The 18,295-nt window shown below is 41.5% G+C and overlaps 2 protein-coding genes across 4 annotated transcripts; both read right to left on the reverse strand.

Moving 5' to 3' along the window:
* Positions 1 to 3,941: 3,941 nt before the first annotated feature.
* Positions 3,942 to 5,058, reverse strand: LOC137264973 (integumentary mucin A.1-like; the record flags this gene model as incomplete). The annotated part of the gene is made up of 2 exons (XM_067800315.1): positions 3,942 to 3,946; positions 4,434 to 5,058. Coding segments are annotated over 2 exons (630 nt in total), but the record flags the coding sequence as incomplete, so codon positions are not given.
* A 5,847-nt stretch (positions 5,059 to 10,905) lies between these two features.
* On the reverse strand, positions 10,906 to 17,670 carry LOC137266068 (alpha-(1,3)-fucosyltransferase C-like). 3 transcript variants are annotated; one of them, XM_067801568.1, is made up of 3 exons: positions 17,074 to 17,670; positions 12,970 to 14,160; positions 10,906 to 11,767 (listed from the first exon to the last, which is right to left on the reverse strand). In XM_067801568.1, exons 2-3 carry the CDS (start codon positions 14,098 to 14,100, stop codon positions 11,708 to 11,710), a joined length of 1,191 nt encoding a protein of 396 aa, XP_067657669.1. In that variant the 5' UTR covers positions 14,101 to 14,160; positions 17,074 to 17,670; the 3' UTR covers positions 10,906 to 11,707. The 3 variants fall into 3 exon arrangements, with proteins under 3 accessions (XP_067657669.1, XP_067657670.1, XP_067657668.1); XM_067801569.1 differs by lacking the exon at positions 17,074 to 17,670 and adding an exon at positions 16,577 to 16,664 and having other exon boundaries at positions 10,908 to 11,767; XM_067801567.1 differs by lacking the exon at positions 17,074 to 17,670 and adding an exon at positions 14,322 to 14,341 and having other exon boundaries at positions 10,908 to 11,767.
* Between the last annotated feature and the right edge of the window lie 625 nt (positions 17,671 to 18,295).

Raw genomic sequence — 18,295 nt, forward strand, 5'->3', positions numbered from 1 at the left:
TACCTCGACTGCACGTCATGTCACTGGTACTGCTTTTGCTTCAGGAATGAAGCGTATGTTGGTGTGGACTAGCTGGGCGTCAGCAGTAGTGGTGATGGCGGGTAAGTCCATACAACAAACACATCATTTCTTCATAACGAACAATGGGATAACCTTTTTTCACACTTTCACATTGTTACATTTAGGCACACCCCTAACATACATATCTTACATACATGGTCAAGGAGTATATCCTCGTGTCATTTCAGTTCGACCACTTAAGACCTGCCACTGAATTTTCAAAGTAATATTAATAAAAAGTAATTTTCTAATATTTACCTCTAAACTTGTTTATTTCATTTACCGAAATTTTTACTGCTTTTCACGATCGCAACAAAGACCCAGAAAGTTACGTCACACAAGTGTGACTTGTATGGACGGACTCTTGTGTCAGAGTTACAGCAGTCCCAAGTAAATATATGGTAGTAATGTCCATGAAACGCTCAATTAATAGTTTAATAATTTTACAAACGACGAAAATTCACAAACCCTCAACATATTTACAAGTATTATGCAGGGAGTTATTCTTCAGGCTCATTGTGCCAGGGGCACATAACTCGACGCACAACAGGAACTGGTGTGCAAAAACGTACATGTGTTCAATGCTGACAAGTAGGTGGGTACATTGTGCCCAAGTTATAATTATCGATGAGGCACTAGCTGGAAACTCATCGGTTCCAAATTGACGGAATGTCTCAAAAAGTATAAAGTTTTCTATAAGGAATGTCGTTTACTTGTGATGTGACATTTAGACAAACAACGTAAACAAACAGAAGACGGGTATGCCGTCAGTTTTCAACATGTGAAATTAATTCTGTTTACGTTTTATATGAGCTGATAAAAGGTTAAAAAGGGGTTGTTTGCTGAATATGAGCTATAACGTATGATTGGTAACTTGACACTAACCAATCCTGGTCCTAACAGATGTCACCAGAAGATCCAAGCTGCAGATACCGTAACTTATAGCGAGAATTGCCATATCAAAATGGGCGATCGACGTTACATGTCGATCGCACTTGTGTGACTTGACGATAATATACCACTTGCTTTCGACTCAAATTTCAGGATTTGTACAGGTAAGATTCAGCGTAAAGTTAAACGTTTCGACATAGATTCCCAAACCAACATATATATTGCAATATGAAAGAAACATTTGTTGTGAACTGTTCCGGGATTTTGTGTTTCGCGTTACCTAGATACCCGTTCCATTCATTATACTGGAAATCAATTGTGCTATGGATTTGTACAATATTTCGTCTTAACTGCGGCTATATAATCAAACGCAGTTGTAGCTTTAACTACATTTGAAAGCAGTAGTCACCACGGAACCTAAAATACATGAAATGACGAAAAATCAGAAACACCATCGTCACCCGAACATTTGAAATCCTGCTGAAACCAAACGCATGTTGTGAAAGACACGGAACACGCCAGTTATACAACTGTAACTGGTGATACCAGCCAATATCAGTCAACTTCGAGGCCTTTTTTATAAAAAACCGGAATTTGAAATTCAAAATTTCAGTTGTGGGGCTACCAATGCACTTCACACTATACGAGAATTCCATGACGTGGAACGAGGCTGCCCGGATGTGTCAGGGCAAAGGTCAGCAACTGGTCAACTTGGACTCCCTCAGCAAGGCGAATGTGTTTGGCAGCATTGTTGCCAAATGGCGAGCAAGTGGGAAACTGTAAGTTGCATTAAAATTCAACTCTCTTATAACGTCATGATTGCAAATATCTGGTACTGAACGAGGCCCTTGTTTCTGTAGCTCGGTGTGTTAAGACGGCTGAACGGATCTCTTTTTCTGTAGCTCTCTGTGTTTGACGGCTGAATGGATTCCTTATTTCTGTAGCTGTCTGTGTTTGACAGCTGAATGGATCCCCTTTTCTGTAGCTCGCTGTGTTTGACGGCTGAATGGACCCCTTCCTTGTATCTCGGACTGTTGTGTGAACTGAATGGACATGTGTTGAGGATCCACCAAGTCCACACAACAGTTGCATCCACTAGGAATACCACTTCTTCTGTTTTGGTAGGTTTTGGACATAAATGAAAAAAGAACATGTGAAGTTTCTTCTTTTCCTTTAGTATATTCAGGACAAAAAATTTCTCTACAACATGGACACAACTATGGTTGAATGTAGACTGACGTTCAAAAGTACACCGGCAAATGTTGGCTTAAGAGCGGAAAAATAACAAAGCTTTCAAACATAATTCCACATTCGTCTCATCACTGTGACCTTGTTGATGCGGTAACTCGCAAATAGATAACTCGGAGGTAACGGTCTTCTTGTGTTATGACCCTCGGACGTCCACCTCTGTTTCAGTCCGCAGTATGAGCCTCACTGCCGAACACGTCATAACAATCGGATTATCGTTTGCCTATCATCTGGCTATCACTGCCCCAATCTGTGACATTCCAATGGTTCTTTCTCGTTGAGATGACATGTGTCCTGGCATTGTACTAATTGCCGTTGGCATTGGCACGTCATTGTGTGCATTCCTGCCCAATATACTTCCGCTGTATGCCTATGTTATTTGGCTATGTGTGGATGTTCCGCTATGTAGGTGTGTTCCTTCTTGCGTATGAATGTGTTGGATCAAAGACAATGAAACACTGCATGGTTTGGGGTTACAGTGGCGCCAAAGAGGACATATGGAGCGGACTGCACGATAGAAGTACACCTAATCGAGATTACAGGTGGAGTGACTGCACGGCATTAAGCTGGTCAAGATGGTACTCGGGGGAGCCCAACTATTGGAACACCGACCATTGTATCCGCCTAGATGACAGACGCCTGCGGTTCAGGACCGATCTCTGCAACAAGAACTATAAGTTTGCGTGTGAGCATAAACTAGGTAAATATGTACAACTCTTAACAGAATAAAAGTAAACAAAAACAAAAGTAAGAAGAAACATGGTTGAGGAAAACGAAGACGAGAATGATGTAGCAATGACAGAGAAACGGTAGAAATGATGGTGGCGATGTTGGAATATGATGCACAGTGAGAAGCATGAATATCCAAAGGGAAATTAACCAACCTATTACCTTCAGATGGGTGTTGGTTCGAGACGTTCGGAGGGTCCAAACTGTCTGGGAGCCTCCACAACGCTGGCGTCCTTAACTATACACAGTGTCTGAAGATGTGTGAGACGTATACAGATGGCGGGAGGGAGTGTGTTGCTACAAGTGCCGACAATGACGGCACCTGCTGGCTCAGTATGGACGTGGACCTCTACAGGCTGGGCACGCCACCGATGACCTGCAGCTCAACGACCATCACTGATATCAAGCGTTGCCATTCTTGTGAGTTCATCATCAGTCTGTGGCTACAGTGATGTGTGTAGTGTGAGTGTGTGTATGTGTGAATTGAACACACCGTCGTGACACGGTGGCTAATCGTGTATAGTGTGAGTACATCGTCCATCGTCGTTGATACTGATTAAGAAACCGTTTTTTTTATTATTTCTGGCAATCATATTTCTAAGCTATCATTACTTTACGACCGATCATATTTGTATTTCATGATGTTCACGACTGGTGATGGCCTTCTAAACCATTTACTTACAATGGCATCAATATATGACCTGGTTCTGTTGCCTTGAAGGTTTCTAGTGTCTATGACTGCGTACCAAAGGATCCTTTGATCGAATCCCTATATCAACAGTCTGCTCATCAATTCTATTATTATTGACAAATTGTCACTTAATGTTTAGAAAATAGGATCAGCAATATCAACAACGTCATCAATGGAAGACACGAAATTTTAGTCTACACAGAAAATTAGATTTACCCAGGGAAATCGATAAATCCAACAGCGTTTAAGTGGAAGGGAAAAGTTACAGTAAAGCCCCAATCTCTCCGTTTCCCTCGTTACTGGCCACACCCATAAAGCCCATTCAGTCTGTAGAGGAAGCTATTTGCTTTAGCTGATATGATTTAGTGACGTTATTAAAAGATAGTGTGTGTTTGCATATACATGTATATGGATGGCAGAAATTATTACATAATCCTGAAAATTAAATGAAAGTTGTTGATATTGTAGAGAAGATACATAACAAATGAATGGTGTGATTTTCACACGGTGAATCAAGACATTTAAAAAAATTAGTTATTTGGTTATGATGAAACTTCGTATGTGACTGTAAGTCATCTCCTTTAAAGAAGCACATGTACATTATGAAAGTATCCAACCAACAGCTGCATGCAAAAATATGCACACCCGATTATATTGCTATTTTTCAGGGTTTTAATGCTACTTACTGTATGGGTATATGGTCTATTTAAACCTAGATGTGATATATATCATATACTGTCAGTTAGATACCGTTTGTCGTAAAGATTGAAGAGTACTTTTGGAATGTGTAAGGTAGAGAAATGTGCACACTTACGAAGCGGTGGAGTAGTTGGTGTAGTTGGAGTAGTTGGTGTAGTTGGAGTAGTTGGTGTAGTTGGTGTAGTTGGTGTAGTTGGAGTAGTTGGTGTAGTTGGAGTAGTTGGTGTAGTTGGTGTAGTTGGAGTAGTTGGAGTAGTTGGAGTAGTTGGTGTAGTTGCAGTAGTTGGTGTAGGTGGAGTAGTTGGAGTAGTTGGAGTTGGTGTAGTTGGAGTAGATGGTGTAGTTGCAGTAGTTGCAGTAGTTGGTGTAGTTGGAGTAGTTGGAGTGGTTGGTATAGTTGGTGTAGTTGCAGTAGTTGGTGTAGTTGGAGTAGTTGCAGTAGTTGGTGTAGTTGCAGTAGATGGTATAGGTGGAGTAGTTGGAGTAGTTGGTATAGGTGGAGTAGTTGGTGTAGTTGGTGTAGTTGGAATAGTTGGAGTAGTTGGTGTAAGTGGAGTAGTTGGTGTAGTTGGTGTAGTTGGTTTAGTTGGAATAGTTGGTGTAGTTGGAGTAGTTGGAGTTGGTGTAGTTGGAGTAATTGGTGTAGTTGGAGTAGTTGGTGTAGTTGCAGTAGTTGGAGTATTTGGTGTAGTTGGAGTAGTTGGAGTAGTTGGAGTAGTTGTTGTAGCTGGTGTAGTTGTTCACATGAACTTGTTTGATAATTTCACAGCGAGTGTGCGCGTATGCGTGTGCGTGTGCGTGTGCGTGTCTACGTGACAATGTTCAAGACATTTGTGCAAATCCTTTTTAAAGGCAATACTTTGACAATATTTTCATGTGCAATGGTCATAGTTTCATAATGTCTAAGCATGTAGCTAGGTGTGAGCAAAAGTGCCATTGCATCTAGGACACCCTAAATGTCTTAAGCAGTTGGTGATTCTGGTGTCAGAAGCCATTTACACGAGGCAATCACTATGTATCAGCGTTTGAGGACGAGCTTGAAGTTGCAGGTCACCATTTGAAGTTGTAACACCCCAGATAGCATTCGTAGTTGGCCCAACTATAAATGCTATCTCGGACTTGGTGGGGTTTGTTGATTCCGGGTCCTCGTTCACCTCACGTATCGATGATCATTACATTAACATTATGAAGCAAATCAAACTTTAAACGTAATCGCAAAACACGGTTTTACATAATACATTTCCTGCCATTGTTTCTTGTTTCTCCTTCCTATTAGTACCGGCTTGCAGTTCCAGTGGATTTGCAACTGAAACATGCATATTCTTATAAATCATGAAAGGTGCGTGATAAAATGTACTACTTAAACACAAACATGAGCATTATATTTCTGAAGGAGTACAAGGTAGATTTTCCAAAGCGCCATATTGAATGTCCTTCTGAGTCTAATGCTATCATGCAGCACCTTACTGAAGGTATAGTTCCGTGCTACAACGGGGATGCTGGATATATGACAATGCAGCTGAACCAGGTTCGAGCATGAATGACTATATGAACAGTTACTATAATTGTGTCCAGATTCTTCAAGAGGTCAGTCTTCGTCCTACACCAACAACAACCGTGTCCCCCAGTACACCTGCACGTCTCTCCCGCCACCTGCACCAGTTACGCCTTCTGTAACTACTACAACAATGCCCGGCTGTATCTATGTGCCAACGACAACGGCATCTACAACCCCAACCACAACCACAACCACAACCACAACCACAACCACAACCACAACAACCTCGACAACAACTGTAACTCTAATTAGGAATCCAACTATTTCTGCAACACCACCATCAAGAACAAAAACAGCAGAGTCTGTAACAACAATACCATCAGCGCTACCAGCAACGACAACAGCCACTGACAGTCCATCGACCAGTTCTACGAGAGCACAGACAGTGATGACTTCAACTACCTCATCACCCACAGACATCAGTAGTGTCACTACCATTTCAAGTACAGCTGCTTCTGGTCCAGCAGTTGCCTCCAGTGCCATCACCTCAATTCGCCCACCTTCTACATCCTCAACATCTAGGACTTCTACTCACTCAAACAGGTTTTCAAACAAGAAAGGTAAATAAATAACTTGGCGTTGTCGTTATCACTCAGTAGGTACATGTGATAACTATAGCTTCCACAACGCAGATTCACGGAATAGCTAACTTGTAGTAATATGAATGGGAGGTGAAAAGGAAGCATACTTAAGTACATTTTTCAATTCCAGCTACAGACTTGCTTTATTATTCTAAAATGCACAATTGGGCATCATTAATCATCCCTATTTTTTTAAATCTTTGTAAATTTGAGTATTTGAAACTGCCTTTTAATGAATTCTGATTTCCGCTGTTGTGAGTTGTATGTTGTATGTAATTGCAGCGAGCAAGTTTTGTCGATGTTCAGGGTTTGGTCGTCGGTCACAGAACCAGTTTCGTTCGACTGTTGGCATGCTCGTTGTTGACAAAACAACTCTTTCCAAAAACAAGCGGAAGTTGACATCTGCGCATGACGACCGGGAATCTGCCTTGGTGATTGGAGTCTCCGGTGTGACAATTGTCTCTTGTTTTATGCTAGTCATCTTTCTCTTGGATTGTGACAGGGTTTTAAGACAACCGAATGTGCATCGTCGCTCTTAAGGACTCTACTTCCTCTTGTCATAAACTCGTACAACTAAAGAATAAACACAATATTGTACATTTAAGTGTATACATGGTAAAGACAACTGAAACTGGATAAATGAGCTGTTTGTCGTAATGGAAAAGGGCAACTTGTACCAGATCATCAGACGTTTTTCGCTAGCAGATGCGATTTGGTAACATATGCTAGACTACGCCCGATTCACACCCTCATCAGCTGATCTCAGTGTCGACTGCCAGACGGTGTCTGACCCACACCCTCATCAGCTGATCTCAGTGTCGACTGCCAGACGGTGTCTGACCCACACCCTCATCAGCTGATCTCAGTGTCGACTGCCAGACGGTGTCTGACCCACACCCTCATCAGCTGATCTCAGTGTCGACTGCCAGACGGTGTCTGACCCACACCCTCATCAGCTGATCTCAGTGTCGACTGCCAGACTGTGTCTGACCCACACCCATACCAGTTATATACCAAATGGTCTATATACCAAGAGGTGCTGACTGCGCACCGATTACTCGGAGTTATTTAATCCTCACTCTGAGGTCAACCTATCTCCCTACAGTACAAGAATTCAGAAACCCAGAGTTCAGAAAGATATTACAAACAAAATTTGATCAAATCAAATGAAAAATAACCAAATACAGAATAATAAGAGCTATTGTCCATGACTTCTGTGTCTATTTCACGTAAATTACCAAAAACAATGACAGCATCTGTTGTGAAAGGCATCCCAGCTCGACCAGCATATAGACTCAACTCGGGATAATCTATGTATGCCCCATAGTTTGAGGTGGGGAGATTTATAGGGATACGATCAATGCGATTTACTTTCATCTGGCTTCGTTTCACAGAAAGTGAACGATGTGTCATACAATCTCACCCTGGACACTGACTTCTGACTCATCTGCCTCCCGACAATAAGGAAATGTTGTTCATTAAATCTTGATGACGATACTAGTAAAACATAAAGTAAAGACAAACTGCCAAATAATAGTTACGTGTGCTAAGTCACCGAAGGACACACACACAGACACAGATGCACTTTCGTTTAATATTTTGGCTTTGAGGAACAGGGTACAGTTGAATGAACAAAATATGCTTGTAGTCTCATTTGCTAAATTATCAACGTTAAGACATATGACAGAGACTGCGTCTGACCAAAGGCAAATGCATTCATTAATACAGACGATCATACAACAATATTAATAATTATGATAACGTGCATACAATAATACTTTTATCAAATCAACCCTTTCTCAGAGTGATTTGCTAAATATGGTGTTATGCTTTACATATCACGTCTCGGATGATCTAAAGTGCATACATATTCCAGGTGATGGACAATCGGTTTAACATGAATAACCGATAACTTCCTATACTCCCGCCGACGAAATTCAAATATGTCCCATAATAATCAGAATAACAGTGGTTCACAATCTCAAACTATCATCTTAGAGGTATTGCACTTCAATTCTGATCAATATCGCTTAATAAAACAAAATATCATACGGGTCCGACAAAAGTCATGGTTTTCAATGTTTTCACCACGACTAGTTTTATGTTCGTGTTGAAAACATATCATTGAAAAGTAAAAGGGGTGCTTTATCAAGTTTTTTGTGTATATTTTGAATTTGTTGAATTATCCAAAACTATGTCGTGTTTTACATTGAATATAGTTCCAAATGTTGGCAGTGTGTTGTTACGTATTGTCATGTGTAATCTTTGCCACATTTAGTTGCTTTTGCAGACATAAAGCAGCATTAATCATAAGAAGATACACCATATACACAGAACACATATATACTCTCCAATTCAATTATGATTAATTCTTTCAAATACCTCAGCATGCTCAGCGAAGATGCTGTAAAATCGTCCTTATTTTTGGAAAGCTGTCTGTGCAGCTGTGTGACGATAGTTTTGCACCCAATTCTGAAATATACTTATCGTCAACCAAGGACTGTAATGATTTTCCCATATTATACTTGGGAAGAGATGGAAGTGTACAGACCAGTGCCAGTTATATTCGGACTTCTGACGTATTTACCATAGACTAACATGCTGTTCCAGTCTGGCATAAACAATTTTCTTTTTAGGATGGATCTTTGTAAAATCTGACGGGCAAATGTGAAATCATCTCCGCTCTGCACACATGATATAAGTTCAGTTTTCCAACCGCTATATAACTAATGACAACATATTTGTCAACTTAGGTATGGTTCATCAATGCACAATCCCACAGGCCACGACACTGTGGATATGTTGATGAACATGTTGCCATTCGATAAATAAGCAAACGGAAAATTAAACAGAAAATATGTGATTCTAGGTAAGATGATTCCCCACAAGTGTGCAATTTTCTACTTGGATCTTACGAAAATTACATCCACGAAAAATATTTATGCTACACTAAATTAACATGTAAGTCTATGGAAATTACGTCAAATGTCTGAATATAAGTGGCACCGGTCTGTATACTGAATCAAAGCAAGACATGCCTGTGAAGTATCTGTTTGTCAAGGAATATTTTCATCATTCAACGTAAGTATGCATTACTTGGAGATTTACATATCTAGTTTGTAACAGGTCAAACTATTACTTTCTCATGGAAAGCATGGGTATTGGATGATTATTAGACCCAGATTTACGATATACATACACAATATATCTTATTAGTCGGTGTCTTTGTTCTTCCCAATTTCTTGCAGTTTCAAATGTTTTAAAATATTCTAGACATTCAGACATTCTAGACATTCAGACCTGTGCTTAGTAGATGGTGTGGTTTATAACATACTTCTGTCAGGATAATTGCTGTAGACTGGACATCAGGTTGTGCATGGTAAATGAAGTATATGTACACAGTTGAGAGCTCACGGCTTGGCATTAGACCAAACAGTGTCAGTGATACTGTCGTGTTCATAACATTGCAAAACACTTGTAACTTACATCAGCATTACCACTTGTGATGGTATACTCATTTTTTGACCGACACTATAGCCGCTTGTACAGCATTTCAGCAAAACTAGGTCACACTTTTTTCCGAATTGAAACGGGAAACTTTTCTACATCCATATGAAATGTATGCTAAGAGCACAATATATTGTATAAATTGTATAACACTGACTATACCGTGTACACACACACACACACACACACACACACACACACACACACACACACACACACACATACATATTTACAGACATTTATGGTGCGACATATTCACGAACACACACTTGACCTGCTCACAGGTTAGTATCCTTATAGTTTTGTGACAATGGGGCATACACGTATTCATCGGTACAGCATCGTTGAATGGGGTAAGTTTGGGAGGTCAGGTATTTATCCTGTCGAAACACTCTCCGTACTGATTTATTGCGCGTTACCCTGGCGTTGACCTGAGTGAGGTATTTACAATGCACTTAACTGTTTCAAATTCATGAGGCATATGTATGTAAAATAGACAGTCCAAGGAAGAAAGTTTCTCATTTTGTGCCCGTATTCAACCCACACTATGCTTTACGTTCATTCTCAACATCTTAATAAACATTGCTGGTGCACATTCTGAAGACCCCGGTTTGAATCCAGACACTGGTCAACGTTTAAAGGACATTGTTGGTCTCCTCGCTCCGATTTATGGAGGACTATGTTTGGAAGTGTCATTGAGCATCACTTACTTACGCATTCACCCATATACTCACTCTCTCGCTCAAACAACCACTCACCTACACTCACTCACCCACACACTCGTTCTCTGAACTTTGTGTTGTGTAAGCTTTGCATGTCGCTGTAGTTGAATGTCATATATCATTTACAATGTCGTATATATGGAAGAAAAGATTTCGTTTGGTAACACAGACGCAGTGTATCTTCAGCATCACTAAAGTGAAAAAAAAAAAACACGGCAGAGTATTGAGAACATTTGATGTTTTTATCTATAAAAACAAATATCACGTGGATGTATATGAAAACAATGTCACAGTTTTTACAAGGCACCGTATACTGTGCTGCCTTAAAGTGTGTTCAGATTGCGTGAGCGCTTCCATATTGCTAGCCTTTCTTTCTAACCGGAAAGTGAAACTAACGTAGCCTCTACTGAATTGTTACAACTATCCACTTCCCTAGTTCTAGTAAACATACAGCACAGCAGCAGTAGTTACCGATGTCCACACCATCATGCTGTTTTCTGCATTGCTAATGTAACTGTCTTAGTATCATGTGATCACCCCGTAGCTAGGAACCACAAGTCACATGTCCATTTTGTGAGGTATATAACCTCTGTCCAGTATTTACAAGGTAGCGAATATTCAGCTGACGTCTGTGAGGTATATTGTTACTGACCAATATCCACAAGGTATATTCAGCTGACTTCTGTAAAGTATATAATTTCTGTCCAGTATCCACGAGGTAGGATATACTCAGCTGACTTCTGTAAGGTATATCATCTCTGACATAGGATATAGGTAGGATATATTCATCTGATATCTTCTTCATGGGTTGATGGGTATCCTATATATCCATTTCCACTTGCTATAGACTGTAACATTGTTGTTCACCCAGAGCTGATATTATGCAGTACGGATAGCATACACGTGTTGATGAATGGTAACAGAACAGCATGCTACAATGCAGGTGGAAACGTTTACATCGTCCTTGATATGACAAGTGTAACTAGCATGTCGTTAACAGTCACAGCTGTTGGTTGATACGTTACATTAGGCTCCATTTGATCTTCAAACCATCTAGCCACCGACCCAATTGATTACCAAGCTGAAACAGAGACAAAAAGCATGGGGATCATATTTATGCTTCACGACCACCCTCTCTCTGGCGACAGCTGACAGTCTGTAAAACACAATCATCTGAATCACTTTGGCAATTATGCAGAATACAGGTATCACGTGGATGTGGCCAGGTACGATATTCTTTATGCAGCGTGTTTTTTACCTTCAGTGTGTGCATTTTGATCGCCTGTGGGACAAAGGCTCTGGTACTACTAGACTATATATATTGAATATTGTTGACGGAATCGGAAACTCCATTTGGATTGTAAAGTATACCCACTGGAACATCTAGACTTGTTTCTAGACTTTTACAGCAAGGGCTTGGTGGAACAGCAAACAATAAACTTAAGGATTTGCCTTCTAGCAACATTTCAAGGTGACCTTACCCGCGGCTTCCAGTGACAATAACAGAGGGTCCAGTAGATCAGTCCTTTGTGTGCATACAGTATGACACCCTGCAGTTCATGCCTGCTATTAGTGTAAGTTTACAGTAGCGTAAAACACGCATAATTACAGTGCGTAATATTATTACTGTGCGTATTGTATTCCCTTATCAGGTAAAGGCTGTGATGACCATACGTCCACGATTTACTTACTAATTATTATCCTGATGAATAACAATAAGTTATATTACTGACCATGGAATGGTTATATGCTTCAGATACACATGTACATGTTCGGCTGTCTGGACACAACTGCTGTTTTCGGAGAGCCAAGGGCTGTCCCATGACGTTTTCCTGATCAGTGCGCAACATACAGCAACCTTGGCTGCCAGAGTCACTATATCTCGTAATTTAACGAACGCCGTAACAAATCTCGCCATCGATCTTTTACCTCCAAATATTTGCATGTTTTCCATTGTGCAACTTCCCATGTACTTAAATTATCTTGTTGGGATAATTGCGGTGACGGAAAAGGACTTTCACTGTCCCGGTGTCCAGCTCTATAACTAGATACATTGTTCCACGATCTTAACTACATGAAGTCCTGGTATTCAAAAGCGAGCGTCTTGGGAAGTGAAACGATTTTGAAATGGAACTGCACAGAGACGCTGTTTAGTACAACTAGGTACTATGTGCGTTTGGGTTTGTTTGTTTTTTTGTCTGTTTTTTTTTTTTATGTTTCACGATCACTACTATATTAATATGTTTAATGAACTACAGAAAGCTAAAGTAAAGGTCCACTTACAGTCCACTGCGGACATGATTCAGGTTCATCATTCACCCAGCCATCTAGGTTGTCATAAACCTGAGCCGGTCGGCTCTTGTCGTGGAGGGCCTCACAAAGGTCGCACCAGAACAGCCGCCTCGCCTCCAACTCCCCATACACGTCGTACGACTTCGTCCACTCCAGGTACTTGTTGTAAGCCTGTTCATCCTTCTCCAGCTTCAGCAAGTAATCTCCGAGACTCTTCATGTCAGGAAAGTCAGCGATGTTGATGAATGAGTGGGGAGGAGCGAACTTCTGATAGTCAGCTCCCCCAAGGACAACGGGAACCTGCTGGCGCCGAAGAGCTTCCCAGAATTTCTCCGATACATAATCCTTGCACAGACAGTTTTCTATCGCAAAGAAAAACTTATAAACAGAAATAGTATCCCTGCAAATCGTTTCCGGACAGCGTCTAACCCCACACTTGCCATATGTTTCCAATGGAAGGTGGTGCTTGATTTTATTGATAACAACAAGACGTCGACTGTAGTCATAGCAGTTACTCGACATCCATCCTGCTAGCCTTGGTCTTTCTGCAGAAAAGTTCCTTGATGTCTTTGAATATTTATTTAACATATCACTGTCATATTTAACCAGACCGCCATATGTCACAGGCACGTCCGAATCAAACCTGTACCACGCAGTCCAGTTGAACAGACCTGCTAAATTTTGAAAGTTTAAAGGAGTTCTTGGGGGCGGTTCCACATTATACATGATCCATACTTGGTGCGGAAGGCGGACAGTGGGCCACGTGATCCCCCGCCAGAAGTTAAACGTAGATCCAGCGTGGAACAAAAGAGCGTCAGCTTCGCCGACCTTGTCTTTGTCCTGTGTTAATTTACAAGTCTTAACTTTGCATCTCTGAAAATACCTGTCATCTGACTGCTCCCACGACATGTCGCCAAAGAAGCCTGTCCATCGGAGTATTGTCTTGTGGGTGGTGTTCCTCCACTCACGGTGGGGCAGTTGACGTATGTAGGGTCCTGTATGACGGACACAGCCCCCTGATGGACACCCGCTCCAGCTCAACAGCAACAACAACAACAACAACGTAAAACTGCATATCAGTAACAACACACGGAACTTCCTCTTGATATGAACAGTCTTCATAGTTACGTCAGTCCCACATGGACACCTCAGTATCCCGCAATCACTTCTTGTCGATGATCTCTGAAATGTACAACAAGGTCTATAGACAACATTTTTCAACTATTCACAAAGTTAGACAATACGTGGCAAGTAAAAAGTACCTTTAGCAATAACACATAAACAATAAGAATACCATCGGGGAAAATGCAGGCAATATATAAAAGTGGATAGTTTATAGTTACCATTCCTGTGCTCGATAAATATAAATGACCTGGCATTTGCTGAAACATGATTATATATGTTACTCAGGTTACCATAGCAACCCCACATGTTTAACACTACCGTGATGAACGTCAATTGTATGTAACACCTGGGCAGCCCGTATACGGCAAAACACAAGAGCTACACATTTATAGTGTTCACGCAAAAACGTGTAGTATCCACCAAAAGTTTAGACTCACCTGAAGCACTCACTATATGTTATGCATATATACATATGATTCGATAAGTGACTTTCTTCACTAACTTTAGGAAAGCAGCTGCAAACCTTATGCAAATGAACTGCATGAAGATCATGCATCACATTGTTCAAATGCATCTGTATATATCGTGTATGTGAACTGCTGCGTTTTAGTGTTAAACAACTAAACAGTAACGGTATTTGTGGAGAAGCACTTGTGAAGACTACACTTTCAGCTTCGGTTAACTGGCCAACACGAACAATAACATGCCGCGTGAAAGCCGCTTGGACAGGGGCATTTGAAGCATTCATTAGGTATCATCTTGTTAGATCATGGAAAACATGTAGGCATGCCTAATTCAAGAACACAAATTCAAATATATGGCCAAGCTTATAGTATTGTTTGAAAATGCTTGAAAAAGACTGGTGTATTAAATTTTGAAACAGGTTAATCCAGGAGGACAATGAAAGAATAATGCATCATGTTTTCATCTTGTTTAACTAACTGGACTCATATGGAGAAACATTTGTTTTCTTGTGTTCGTTTTTCTTTTTCAGAGTTTCTCTTGGTATCAGTTTGGTTTCAGTAGTAGAAAATGTATCAAATTAACCGGACCAATGCCAGTCAAACCTTAAAGGGCTAGGGTGCTAAATTGTACAAGTCCTGTTCCAGAATGCCTTAAATGGGGCTGATTTTCTCGCTTTACTAGGCGAGTAATGGATCACGTGCGTGATGATAGCTGGGAAGTTGTATTGTCGAGGCCAGTTTACAAAATTTACTTACCTACTCGGTGGCAACGTCTCAGTGACAACGCTTAATTATATTGCCAAACGACACGTGAACAGCGCTCATTAATGAACGGGCAGAACGGGCGTGCCCCTTGTGGAGAAGAGGAATTGTTCTACTTGTCTACACTCATTGTGATACGGTATAGTTTACCATTAGTGTTCTTAATTAACTTATGAATGGACTTAGTCTGTATCATGGCCACCTTTGTGTGCCTTGACCTTCTTGCTACGGAGGAAATAGACTTGAAATGACGTTTGACGTAAACGCAGATAAGCACCTTATTTGTGGCTTATTATGTTTCAGCCGGATAATCACGACTATGGAAACCTTTGAGTGTTTGTATCCGTTAATCGGTAGCTTTTAAAAGCATATTAATCTGTGTACAGTAGTTAGTCGCATATACCTTCTTAGAACGATTCAAAATGTGTGGAACGTTTGAGATGTGTCACCGCCCTCTAGTGCACTAATGTGTAGCCACCAAACGGAGATACGCGTGAAGCGTGTACAGAGCATTAGTTTTAGAGCTTTTTTAAAAGGGGATTATGGGGTTTCTTTCACGAAGCAAACCTTAACTAAGGTTAACCGTAACTCCTATTCCTTAACATTGCACTAAGGTTACCTGAATTCAGACGTAGCTATGGAAATATATTGTCATTCCACTGGAACAGTGCAGATCACCATAGCAACGTGTGGCGGCTATAAAATTTGCTAGTCCCCTGTTGGGATTCGAACCATGGAATTTCTGACTCGAAGTCGGATGCCTTGTCCCCAATAAGACAGGTGTCCACTGGTTAACCCCGTCAGCAAGCTGACAAGGTAATGGTGTCATCCGTGGGATGACTCCACTCCCTGCTACTAGCGTATTATCATGACAATCCCCATACCACCACCAACACACTCACAAACACACGCTCCACCTACTTCGGGACGGTGTGGACTCAAAATGAATCACTGACGTTGGTATTGACTTGAAGTTAAAACCACTTCAAATGTCCCCGCCTGTGATTCATTCAGTGTGAGGGTGACACAGGTGAATACCGGTTTCGGTACGGGATATTACCCGCTTATGAGAACTCATTAACATATCTCATGCGAACAAATGTAGCGGTGACTGTCGCCTGACACACATATTTGTGAATAGACACGGCTGGTAAACATGCAGCTGTCCTCGTTGTACGGGTTTTTGTTTCGTCACCCCAGTATAATCTGCAGTTTTGTCATTCGTAGGTACTCGTTTTCATCTTTACCTAAACATCCATGATGCCCTGTCTCTGTGTACATGAAGCATGCTATGGCGGCCACGTGGAGATGGTGATGTTCATCAATACTTAACTGACCCACCACAGAACGAGACCAAGGAATATTTCATGCGTGATACATTAGCAAAGCATACACCTGTTGCTCCGACACAAACAGTTAGTATAGAGATACAAACCTACATAATAAGCATAACACAACAACCCCGACAGTTAGCATATCATGATCACCTGACTGTCATATCGCCATGGTTACGCGGGACAAATACGTTGTCTGAACGCCTTATTAACACCCCGTCCATCATACTAAACACACATAAAGAACGTGTTCTGTCCGTAGTGGACCGTTTAGATAAACAGCGTTTCATTAGAATATTTCTAAACTTGTAGGGTATAGTTCAATGAAAATAGATCATTCCGAGCAATGACCAGTGCTATTTCAACGCCACAAAATGAGTAGAGCGAGACGCTAGTTGTTCGTTACATACCTTCCGTCCGATCAGTGTCCAGGTATAGCCGGTCTTGCTTGTGGTGTTCAGATGTAACTGCTGCTGACAACACTGGTCTCGCTGGGCAGAAACTCAACCATGCGTGGTCACCTGAACGGCCCAGTTACTCCGCAGAAAGACAGTTTGATTCCAGGTGGAGTAAACAATTGATTCTATGGCTACAGCATTAAAGTATTGATTAACGCCCCAGTGCAGATCAGTCGGGTGTTTGTGTTGTCAGGCGAACAGCTTTACCTGGCCGGGCGATAACTAGTGGGACACGCTAACCCTGCTCTGAAACCCAAGTACTGGATGGGACTTACATTCAAGTTTTAACATGTGCCTTCATCTCACGTTTGGTATGGTACCTTCTATATGTTGGGAGATAATCAGATAATCGGGTAATTAATCCAAAGTTATCGACTGATTGTTGTAGGTCTGTGTTAGCGGTTGACAACCACCCGTTGTCAGGATACCGGAATTGATGATTAACAGTCCGTGAAGGAGCAGGCTTATGTGTACAGTGCGTGTAGGGGCGAGCGCTCTCTCCCCCTCTCCCTCTCTCTCATTCTACTGTGCAAACACTGTGGACGGTATACACGGGAAGATAAGTGGAGGTACGGTATAACCACGGAGAGACAAGCAGAGGTACGGGACATCCACGGAGAGACAAGCAGAGGTACGGGACATCCACGGAGAGACAAGCAGAGGTATGGGACATCCACGGAGAGACAAGCAGAGGTATAGGATATCCACAGAGAGACAAGTAGAGGTAGGGGATATCCACGGAGAGACATGCAGAGGTATGGGATATCCACGGAGAGACATGCAGAGGTATGGGATATCCACGGAGAGACAAGCAGAGGTATGGGGCATTCACGAAGAGACAAGGAGAGGTATGGGGCATCCACGAGGAGACAAGCAGAGGTATAGGATATCCACGAGGAGACAAGCAGAGGTATGGGATATCCACGAAGAGACAAGCAGAGGTAGGGGATATCCACGGAGAGACATGCAGAGGTATGGGATATCCACGGAGAGACAAGCAGAGGTATGGGATATTCACGAAGAGACAAGCAGGGGCACGGTATATCCACGAGGAAACAAGCAGAGGTAGGATAGGGATCGACTCTTGGTATGTTCATTCAAGAAATAAAGGTACTAGAGAAGGATTTCATACTGACATACGTTGTAAATGAGGATGTATAGTCTGGTTCATAAT

This window comes from Haliotis asinina, chromosome 15 (assembly GCF_037392515.1).
Source record: "Haliotis asinina isolate JCU_RB_2024 chromosome 15, JCU_Hal_asi_v2, whole genome shotgun sequence".
Taxonomy (NCBI): domain Eukaryota; kingdom Metazoa; phylum Mollusca; class Gastropoda; order Lepetellida; family Haliotidae; genus Haliotis; species Haliotis asinina.